Source organism: Delphinapterus leucas, chromosome 3 (assembly GCF_059928025.1).
Source record: "Delphinapterus leucas isolate spDelLeu-1000000601 "Yukka" chromosome 3, BTC_Dleu_Yukka2, whole genome shotgun sequence".
Classification (NCBI taxonomy): Eukaryota; Metazoa; Chordata; class Mammalia; order Artiodactyla; family Monodontidae; genus Delphinapterus; species Delphinapterus leucas.
This window is the reverse complement of record NC_143131.1, coordinates 113,323,253-113,334,285: the sequence shown is the minus strand read 5'-3', so window position 1 is coordinate 113,334,285 and position 11,033 is coordinate 113,323,253. Positions and strand designations below refer to the sequence as shown.

The 11,033-nt window shown below is 56.2% G+C and overlaps 1 protein-coding gene across 9 annotated transcripts in view; it reads right to left on the bottom strand.

Annotated features, from left to right (window-relative positions):
• Positions 1–1,815: 1,815 nt before the first annotated feature.
• JADE2 (jade family PHD finger 2) overlaps positions 1,816–11,033 on the bottom strand; it is a 52,462-nt gene continuing 43,244 nt past the window's right edge. For 8 of the 9 annotated variants that reach the window (XM_089908451.1, XM_022588819.2, XM_022588817.3 and 5 more), the window contains 3 exons: positions 10,502–10,619; positions 7,785–7,913; positions 1,816–6,511 (listed from right to left, as the gene is read on the bottom strand). In XM_089908451.1, the coding sequence (XP_089764577.1) occupies positions 5,703–6,511; positions 7,785–7,913; positions 10,502–10,619 (1,056 nt within the window). In that variant the 3' untranslated portion in view covers positions 1,816–5,702. The remainder of the gene's footprint in view (positions 6,512–7,784; positions 7,914–10,501; positions 10,620–11,033) is intronic. The other variant, XM_089908450.1, reaches the window with a different exon arrangement.

Here is an 11,033-nt window from a genome sequence, read left to right as displayed (position 1 = left end):
GGTGGGCACGAGAGTCCCTCCCCGCTGCCGCGCAGTCTGTGTGTCATTGCACATGGTTTTGGGACTATCGGATTAAAGTTTGTCTCCCACACTGGCCTGGTCTCTGCAGAGGGGCATGTGGTCATCCCAGAGTCCTCAGGGCCCAACAGCTGATGCCCCGTGAGTGCTGAATCCATGTGTGCATGAACGAAACGGCGGGAGTGGACACCTGGCCTCCCCTCGGATTCCTGTGCCATTGGCTCATTAGTAATTATTTTATATTGATTACAGGTTCAAGTGATCATAGTTTGGATATAATGCATTAAATAAAAAAATTAAAAAATAAAAAAATTCATTTTACCTGTTTCTTTTTACTTGTTAAAAATGTGGCTACTAGAATTACATATGTGGCTCACTTTATTTCTACTGCACATTGCTGCTTTGGACCCACAGGTACCTTGACCTCTCCTGCCCCACAGCTTTGCAGCTGCAGGTCTGGCCACGGAGCCCCTGCATCACTCTTCTGGAGCACTGCGGTCAAGTGGGCCTGGATTTGGGAGGAGGGAGAGGCTGGGGTGCCGAGCCCAGGGTAGCTGGCCCAGAGAGCTGACAGCCCCAAACCACAGCTAGGGGGGCTGGCCGAGCAGGAGCCCCCTCAACCCTGGGGCTGATCCACCAGCACCTCATGCTGACTGTGGTTGAGGATGCTGAGCTGGGTGCCCTGAAAGAACCCACACAGCTCTGTCAGACAGGGTTCCCAGGTCCCAGCAGCAGGGATGTGGCCCCTCAGTGAGGGACACCTCCCTCCATAGGCATTCAAAGCACATTCGCTCACCCCAGGTTTCTTTCCATCACTTTTCTGCATCGGGGGGAATCACAGAACTTTGGATCTGGAGGTGCCCTCGGGGACTTACCTTCTTTCTACTGCATCAGTGAGGAAATGGGGCAGTTCTCTGTGGTTAACAACTAAGTCAGCGGCCCCAGAAGCTAGATTCCTTGAGTCTCAATTCAAGCCCCTTTCCACACAGCCTCCCCTTGGGCTCTCAGAGGAGGTTCAAAACCCCTCTGCACGTAGATTAATCCATCTTTGCGCTTGCTGAGCCCTCTACCCAGAGCGCTTGTTGCCCCTTCCGCCCAGCCAGCTCCCCTTGGGCGATCAACTAGTTATTCTTCAAGTCTACGACGCCTGGAAGTCTGGAAGCTCCGGGAGGGCAGGGTCCTGGTGCCATCCACAGTGTACGACCCAGCACACTGGCAGAATGAGATGTATGCTCAGTAGACTAATTGTCAAGTGAATGAATGAATGCATGCATGAACGAATGGTGTTGCTTCCTCAGAGTAACCTGAATGCACCTCTGCCCAGTCAGCCCAGGCCTCCATAGTACCTCCCAGTTCCCTCATTGTGTCCCTGCTGGTCTGTGAGCTCCCCCAGGGCAGAGATAGATGGTGGCTACATTCCCCATACTTTACAGAGCCTGGTCTGGAGTAAGTACTCAGGAAATAATGAGTGAAAAACAAGCCTGGGCAAAAGCCTTCCCTGATCTAGGGACAGAGGCCTGAGTTTCCTCCCAAACCTTCCCACTGCCCCAGGTAGGTGGCTCAAGGGGTCCCGACTTGAACGCTGAACTTCACCTCTTAGCAGGGGTGTGGCTTTGCGAAGCTCCATCATCCACTCTGAACTCCAGGGGATGAAAGCAGTGAGGAGAAAATGAAATATGCCCAGCCCCAGTGCGTACTGAGCACTTGCTACGTCCCTTCGGACAGCCAGGGAACACTCGCTGTTTCAGTGAACCTCCACCCCCCGCCCCCGGTGCAACAGAGCCTCACACCAGCCAGCACAGAAAACATCGCTTTATTAACTGCGTTTGCCAACACATGAGGAGTGCAGAGGGGTCGTGAAGACACGGGCCCTAGTGGGGGCTGGGCTCTGGAAGACCCCCAGGAGTGAGCAGGACAGGATGGGACTGGGAGCTATGCGGCAGCGGCAACACAGAATCATGCAGGGCACGCGGGCACCGGCCACCCCCAGGCGGCCATACATTCTATTGCTCGTGAAGGGTAGCGAACATGGACAATGTACAAAAAGGAGAAATAGGTTTTTGCGTTAATGAAAAATACATTTTTTCTCTACAAAGGAATCTTTTCTAATACAAGAAAATAAATATTGCAACATAAGCCAAAAATAATTTAAAATTGCTCTTTTCAATATATTTTCAATATTTCTCTTGTATATTAACAAATGGCACATCACTTTCATTGAAACAAAGACAGAAGGTGTCTCCTCCTGTGACATTCATATCATCCCCCCACCCCGAGCCGATGTGGAGCAGAGTGCTGTGCATCTGAGGGACAAAGTAGCAGGGAGTGCCTTAAAGAACAACCAAAGGCTCCAGACTCCAGCCTGGCTCTTTGGCCAATGTGGCCAGCTGGGCCAGGGGCATGGGAAGGGGCCTCCCCAAGGGCCTTGCTACAGGCACCCAGGCCATTCTACAGAGCTTCGGGCATGGGCAGAGGTTGGCCACATCTGGCAGTAAGCAAGGAAACGCCAAATCCAGCTGCTGCCAATGTCTGTTAGAATCGAGCAGGTGATTCTCTAGGAATTGTCCCCCAAGTCCCATCGTGTGCCCATACACGACACACACAGATACGCCTGCACTCAGACACACACAAGGTGTGCTCTGGAACAGGCTCACACATCCACAGTCCAACACCCACGTTTGGAAACCTGGGTGGCTTCTCTAAGGAACCTGAGACCTTCACACTGCAAATGCTCACACACTGTCACCGAGTCAGAGCTCATTTAATAAAATAAACCCTTCTACCTTTCTTCTCCTTATTTGTTCTAAAATACATTTATGATCCATAAAAATACTTTCCTTGCACATTATCCTTTCTCACTGTGATGAGGGGGAAGGAGGTGGGCAGTGGGGACTGGGAGGGTGGTGATGACAGCCCGGATGAGTTCCAGAGCAGCTTCTCCCTCCCTGAGGAGGGCCGGTGAGTGTGATCAGATACGGTCAAGCGAAAGATCTGCCTCAGCCTCTGGTCTGGAAAAGGCCTCCTACCTTCTTCCCAGCTTCCCATCTTAAACTCCGAGGCGGCAAAGCCGTCGGCAGGCTGGAAAAAGAGCGAAGGGGCTGTGGCTAATAGCAGAAAGGCCAGCAGTGGGAACCGGTTATCCTCGTCCGCTTTGCAGCCCGGTGGACATCCTAGGGGTGGACAGCTGCCTGACAAGGACAGCTCTAGGGCGTGGCCTGGGAGATCCTGGCCAGCCAGCCTTACAGACACTTGGACTCCGTGCAGGATGTGGGCCCCAGGGATAGCTCAATCCAAAAGCAAGAGCCAATCGGGAAAAGGGTCGGAATCCAGAGGCCGACTTGAGTAGAGGCCCTCTGAAGAGTGCTGGCTGCCCGGCCTGGCCCACACAGTCCAGACCCTGGCCAGACCCACTGCCTTCCCACCCTGCTTCTCTCCCTACCCTCACCCCCAGGGAGCCCAGACTCTGCCTCAGGATGGATGAAGGGTAAACAGGTAAGTGCTGAGTCTACCGGACCCGAGCCATTCCTGGCACCCCCATCCCCCAGCAGAGTTTGGTTGTTCTTTAAAGCTCGTCCCTTTTGCTTCCTGTGAGGTCAGACTGAGCAATCCAGCACAGACAAGGTTGTGGCCCGAGGTGACCCGAAGCACGGGGAAGGAAGGTCTATTCAAAGGCAGTAAACAGAGAATGGGGTTGGGATGCTGATGGTGACACTGCACTGGCCACTACTGCCAAGGCGGGCGGGCGGGCAGACTAAACTCTACACGGTAGCTCATGCCATCCCAACGCCCAGAGTCCTCGAAGCCCACTCCGAGTCTGCTCCAACTGGACAAATCTGTCCGACCCTTTAAACTTAGTCGTTGTCTTTGTTTCCTGTTTTGATAAAATTCACATGAAACTGAGTGTCGATGATCATGCCACTGTCGTACCTTGAAAATTTGGAGTCGGGGATGGGTGCTCGAGTTGCTTCCCCATCCCGCCGATTTGCGCTTCGTGTGTCACGTGGGGGCAACCCCATGGTAACACTTTTGCCACGCTGGTTTCGCCATCAGTCTCCTCCCACAGTGAGTCTCAGAGTTCAGGAGAGCTCACAGTGGGCCCAGCCTGGGGATCTGAAATCCAACACCAGCAGCAGAACAGCATCCTCGTCCAAGAGCTTGCGCTCGCCTCCTGGACGTGTGCGATGAACATGTTTCTATACTTGGTTGCTAAAGAGCTCCGTTTAAAAAATAGTCCAAGTGACAAGTTGTCAGGTCCAGGCTGTGCTGTATTATGGTCAAAATATTCTTTGGCATCCACAGAATGATTCGACTGATTCACTGGACTTTTGCAAGGTTCTTGTTGGAGAAGTTCTGGCTTTACCAGTGGCAGAAGTGATCCAGGAGTAATTCATAAAAGAAAGAAAAACATGTTTTCACTGAATTCCTTGTTTTGTTTGTTCCCTGAGCTGTCACCCTGGGGCCACTCCACTGAAACTCTTCAGAGCTACTACCTGGGACCTAGAGGGTGGGGTGGGAAAGGCAGGATGGTGATGGTGGGGAGGGAGGGAATGGCTGGGAAAGGGGGTTAAGGCTCGGAGGGAGGGAGGAACCAGGGAGATCCAGCAACACTTAAAACAGCCCCAGCAGGCCGTCACTGACGCGTCCTGGGCCCCGGGATCCCACTGCTTGTTGGAAAGAGGAGTTTCCAAAAGGAAACTGAGGAAGAAGCTCATCTCTTAGCAGGACTGGGAAACGTGAAAAGGCAAGTGGTCTGGTCTGGTCAGGTCAGCTATCTGGGAGTGATCAGACCTCGGCCGAGACTGGCCCCGAAGGAAGGAAGGAAGTTGGAGTCCCAGAGCGATTCTCTGCAGTGGGCGAGTCTGAGCCCCACGCCCCCCATCTGGGCACTGGCCCTCCCTTGCAGCCCTCCGCCGGCACTGGCGGCTGGCTGGCTGGGAGTCCCCTGAGAAAACGGCACAGCTCAGGAAGGATTCTGGGAAGCCCTTCCCAGAGCCGCCGGGCTGGGCGCTGGCAGGGGCAGAGCAGCAAGGGAGTGGAGGGTCACGGGGTGGGCGGGCAGGCCTCTGATGATGTGGGTTGATCAGGAACGGCTGTGGCTCCCTTGGAACCAGCAGGCCCTCTTCGCCCCCTCAGTGCTTTCTCGTATAAGCTCGTTGTGCTTGTGACAGTGAGTAGACTCTGGCTGGGTATCACTTATTATACTTCCTTGGGGATCAGTGGAGTGCAGCAGGACCCCCCAGATGGACCCCAGTGGGATTTGGGGGCAAGGCGGGACAGGTCCTGGGCTGGCCCATCTGCCATAATAATGCCCAAATGACACTCTGTGTCACCCAGTGGCAGCAGGCTGGAGTCCTGAGCTCTTCTTCACCTTGCTTACGTGTAGCCAGGAGCCCAGGAATACCGCATGGGCTGGGCGGGGATGCTGCCGCGGCAGGGATGGTGCCCAGAACCTGGTGTGGTCCTTGTGGCCAGAGCCATGTAAGGAATCCTAACGTCCTAGGCCAGCACAGAGGAAAGACAATAGTGTGGAATTCGAAACTCTCTTTATATTAAAAATAAAACCACAACAGAGTGGCAGCCTCGAGGGTCTGAGACACTCAGCAGAGATTGGAAATGGCAGTTGTGACTGGGCTGAGGCCTCGTGGGCGGACCAGAGCAGGGCCCAGGACAGGGGTAGGGGTGACTTAGGAGGCCAGTACCCCCATGCGGACCACCTCCTCAGCCCCTGCTTCCCGGGCACCCCGCTGCACCCCGCTGTCCTCGGCCTCCACATCTGAGTCGCTCATCTCCCCGTCAGAGAAGTAGCCATCAGTCTCAGTGTCAAAGTGTAGGCTGACCTTTGGCCTCTCGGCCACAGCAGACGGCGGTCCTGTCCCGGCATCAGGCCTGGCACTTGGCGATCTCCGGGTTCCCCTGCTCTCGCGGGGCGGCCGAAGCCGGCCTGAGGGCTTGGGACTCGCCGTAGGGCCAGGCACTTGGACATTCGAGTCGGCAGCCATTGGGGCTGCCTCGTCCGGGGTCTCGGGGGCCAGCGGTGGGGGGCTCTCGGGAGCTGCTGGGATGGGACAGTCCTCGGCTGTAGGACTGGATGGCAGGTGAGAAGGCGTTCGCCGTGGTGGCTTCCTGGCAGGTGGTCCCTGACCCCCCTTGCCGCTGCCAGCATCCTGGCCCCAGGGCTTCTTGGGGGTTTTGTCTGGAGTCGTCCGTGAACCGGGCCCATCCTGTGGTGGTTTCTTCTTGGCAGGCAGGCGGGTGCGGCCACGGGTCTTCCTGGCAGGGTCGCCAGGTCGCAGTGAGGGGTCCCGCATGAAGCTCAGCAGCGTCTCCTCGTCCTGCAGCAGCTCCTCCGACAGCAGCCCCGGAGCAGGGTCCTCGCGGTGCCCATTGTTTAACGACCACTCGCTCATGGCCATGTTCTCTGCCGTGATCTGCACCGACTGCGCCAGCCAGCTGTTGAAGAAGGTGCCGTCGATGGGGAACGAAGTGGACAGGCCTGGCCGAAGGGAGAAAGAAGGCAGGTGAGATGCCAGCAGGTGTGTGTCCCACTCTCCTTCAGGAAGCCCTCTCTGACCCTCCCCTGCACACCACCGTACCTTCCTCCCTCTTTCCCTCTGTGCTATATACCCTGTTGAGTTATCTTGTTTCGTCCATGCATCCTGCCAACACCGCCAAAAAGCAGGCTCCACACCAAATACCCCTCTCCCCAGAAGGACGTCCTGCTCCTGGGACAGGCTTCACAGTTTGAGAAGCAGAGCATAAAGTGAAAATGTGGGCTCCCTGTTCAAAAATTTTAAGAATTTCAAAGTGGCAACAGCAGAGCATGAAACCAAGCTAGGGCCCTTCGAGACTGCACAAGGTGGACGCCCAGGCCTGCCCATCACCCTGTATCCTGGGGGCATAAGGGATGGAGGAATGGAGGAAAGCACCCTCAGGCCACCAGGGGGCACTAGATTTTCATGTGTCGCTTCTCAGAGCTTCCAAAGCAGGTAACTTGGATATGGGCGTCAGGCGTGAACCGGACAGCAAGGTATATCTGGGTAGAAGGTCCCTTTTGGATGCCAGGGCCAGCTCCAGCTATGGGCCCTCCCTCCTTTACTGAGGTCTTGGGAGGTGGCAGCTGGTGAGACTGGGCTTCCCATTAGATCCCAAGTTGTTTCCTTCCTGAGACTGAGGAAAATAAAAGATGACCTGGGGCTTCTACACTAGAGGTGAGGTCGGGAAGGGGACACCACCCCTGCCCTGAGAAGTGCTCTAGAGGAAGCATGTGACATCCTAGGAGACAAAGCCCAAGGCTGAGGGTCCCTCTAGGACTGCTGTGCTTAACGGGGCAGCAGCAAATAGGTCTGTGACAATGAGATGGGCTGGGCCAGGGCCACTCCTATGGGTCTCTCTGGGTGGCTCCCGGAAGATTTGCTGGGGCTGAAGGGAGGCCCATTTGAGGACATTCTGGCAGAGGGGGACAGGGACAGAGAATGATGGCAGGCCCTCACCTCCCAGCATGATGCTGGGTTCCTGGAAGGGCCAGGATGGCCTAGCAGTCCCTGAGCTCTTGGGCCCAGTCTCCAGTCTACAAAAGAGGAACTCTCAGGATGCCAGACCCCAGCCTCCTTTATGGCTGGAAGGAGTGCGTGGGCAAGCAAGGGCCCGGCTACCCCTCTCGGGCGTCCCACTCTGCAGCAGGGATGCTGGTGGTCCCCATGGCCTTTCGTGGGGAGCTGCAAGTGGAGTGATGGTATGAGCCTGGCTGTGTGCACCAGGCCACTCACCAAGCTGCCCCAGGACTGAGTCGGACCCTGCCTTCACTTTCTCTTTCTTCTCGGGGCTGCCCTTCGGACCCTCGCGGCCTTTCCTTTTCGAGTCGCTCTTCTTGCCCTTTGCTCTCCTCCCAGACCGCTCTGCGTCAGGGAAAGAGAGAGCAGGAGGGAGATGGTTACCCCAAGCAGCCCAGCCAGAACTAAGACCACTCTGTGGCATCCAAGGAGTCCTCCCCATCAGCCAGTGCCTTGCCTTCTAGGTCACCTCCTCCTGCCTCTGTGGTCCAGGCTCTGAGCCACGTGGGACCTGGGATAACTGGGGCTCCAGTGAGTCGGGGAATAGCTAGTGTGGAAGAGAGGGGTAACTGCCCTTGAGGGGCTTGGTGAGGGGCACAGGGCCACGAGGAGGGTGGAAGACCGCTTTGTAGGATCTGGACGTCTGATCTATATGGCCTAAAGATCTCAGGACAGAATCCTGGTGGGTGGGAAGGCTGGAGGTGAGTGGACAGGGCAGGGCCTTAAATGCCAGGCCAAGGAGCCAGACCTGAAGGTGGACAGGACACTCTGAGGAGTGAAGAGCCGTGGGTTCCACTCCTGACACAGCGGGCAGCGCCCTTGAGCAAGTCCCCTGCCTCGCTCTCCTGGTCTGCTTTGATGGGAGACTCAGGGTACACACCTGGCCCTCATATCCTTTTAGTCCATGACCCCATGGGTCTGGGGAGCCGTAGAACACAATGGAGCAGGGGAGGGACATGTTGTGGTGGGGAGCTGCCAGGAATCTTCTCCCAGCTTCTCAGCCAGAGGCTGGAGAGCTTCCTGAGTAAGCGTTTAAGAGAAGGTTGAGGAGTGTGGCCCCAACTCCGGGAATCTTCCCAGCTCTGCTGTTAATTCCCTGTGTAACCTCAGGCCAGGCCTCAGTCTTCTCATCTATCACATGGGACCGGTGCCTAGATACTTCAGAGAGGGGCTTCTCAAGTCCCCCACTGCCCTCACCATGGTCTGAGCTCCTTCCAAGGGCACAAGACCTTGCACATCTGACCCTGGCAACCCCTCGGCCTCACTTCAGACATTTTCCTTCTGCCCTAGTTGCAGATATGCCAGTTTCCTTCCAGTTTCTCTAACAAGACAGCTCTGGCCTCCAGGTCTCCAAATATGCAGTTTCCCTGCCCTGTCCTTCACCTGGTTCAGTTCACAGCTTAAATACACTGCCCCTGGGAAACCTTCTCTAGCCCTCTGGCCAGACAGGCCTCAGCAATATGCCTGTAGCCCATGTCTCACCCCACGGGTCAAGCGTCACAACACTGAGGGCATCAGCTTCAGAAGCCAACTAATCTTCTCTCCAAATGCCCTGCCCTGACCAAAAGGTGGCCTGTTGCTGCCACTCCGGTCTAGGAGCTGCGAATGTCTCCAGCTCAATGCGGGGATGCCGACCCTCCAAGCTCCTGACCATGGTTCTGGAATCCTGTGCCTGTGAGCACGGCACACCTTACCACTCTCCACTGCCTTCCTGTAGTTGGATGTGTGGCCATAGTGAGTCCTAAGAAGGCTGAGGTGTTCCGGCAACACCACCACCATGAAGCCAACCCTGATACCTCTGTCCCTGCACTGGCGCCAACGGCAGCCCCTTGGACACCACTTTCCTTTGTCTTTCCAGATGGTAAGCTCCACGAGGACAGGAAGCCTGTCCATTCAGTCCATGGCAGGGTACTCGCAGTGCCCGCCACAGAGCCCGGCATCCTGTCTATACTCAATCAGCGCTCGCCGAAGGAACCGACAGATGAGAGGGAGCCTGGAAAGGTTGGGCAGCCAGGAAGCTGCCATAGTCCTTGAGGTACACAGTCAGCCCTGACCTCTACATGGCTGTGACCCACCATGACCCAGCACCTGTCCTGGGCAGTGCTGGCTTCTGGGGCCAGAGTAGGTGGTGATTCCAAAGCGCAGTCGAGGCAGCTCAGCTCTTGGGCAGGGGTGGGGCAGTAGCAGGTTCTCAGTCATTGGCTCTGGTGGTGGCCAGGCAGCTCTCCTCCCTCTACTCCAGGCCCAGCCTGACCCACAGGCTGAGTTGGCAGTGGCAGCCCCTGGCTTAAAAATCTCTCCATCCAGCTATTTCTGCTGCATACAATTCAACATTAGAGTACCATTTTCTGGCCTAAGCCCTGCCTTCCTTAACATGTAAACAGTCCAGGAAGGGCCCTGTTGTCCAGCAATATCCACAACTAGTAAGTAAGACCACTGTCAGAGCTTCTTTGACCTTTGACTTCCAGATCTGTTAAATGCATGTGATGGCAAAAGCGTAAGAGCTGCCTTCTTCAGAATCGAAACGCAGGCACACAGGGGTTCAGGGAAGCTCGCCAGCTTGGGCCCTTCCTGCCCCAGCACCAGCACAGAGGCGCTGGGACTTCTGGTTTGTACCTGTTCACGTGCAATTTCCTCCTGAACCACTATGGCCCAGCACTGCCTGAGCACCCTGTGAACCAAAGCTCCACGAGGGCAGGTCCGATGCCCACATTGCATCTTTGGCCCCTTGCCTGCCAACACACACCTAGGACCCCCGGCAGGGCCCCACTTGGGCCTACTAACTGGATACAGAGGGTAGGGGTGGGGGCCCGTGGCCCCTGACCCTGTACACATGCCCCATCAGGCCCCGAAGATGCACATCCTCACTGGGACCCAGCCCCTTGAGGGTGTGCACAGGAGGGGTGGCGGCGGCCAGCAGGGGGGACGCCTACCTCGACACAGATCCTGTTCAATAAGTTTCATCTGCAGGTGGAATATCTGCTCCTGGAGTTTGCAGATGGCGTGTTTCGTTCTCTCGCGCCTTGTCACCATGTAGCACAGATTTCTAACCTGAGGAAACACAAGAGAGGTTTTCCACCTTACTCATAAGCAACCACCCAGACCTCCTAGCTCTGAGGGGCCACCACTGCCTAACCTGCCCAGGACATCTGGGAATCAATACCCAGGCCCTGAATGCATCCTCAGCCCTGAGCTGCAACACTCTGATCCAAACCACGGGGCCAAGGCTGTGTTTCGGATCACAGCCAGCAGGGAGAGCATCTGCGGAGCTCAGGCGGGCGACTGCCTTCCTCTTCTCGGCCTAAACTTCCGGGCTGAGTCATGCCAGTGCCCAAGGCCCTTCCAACGTGGCTGCCCTGCCCTGTATACACAGTGCCCCAAGGCTTGTGGGGACCTCAAGAGATCACCAAGTTCACCCCTTGGCTCCTGTCCAAGCCTTCTTTCCACTGAAGAAACTTTAGCCAC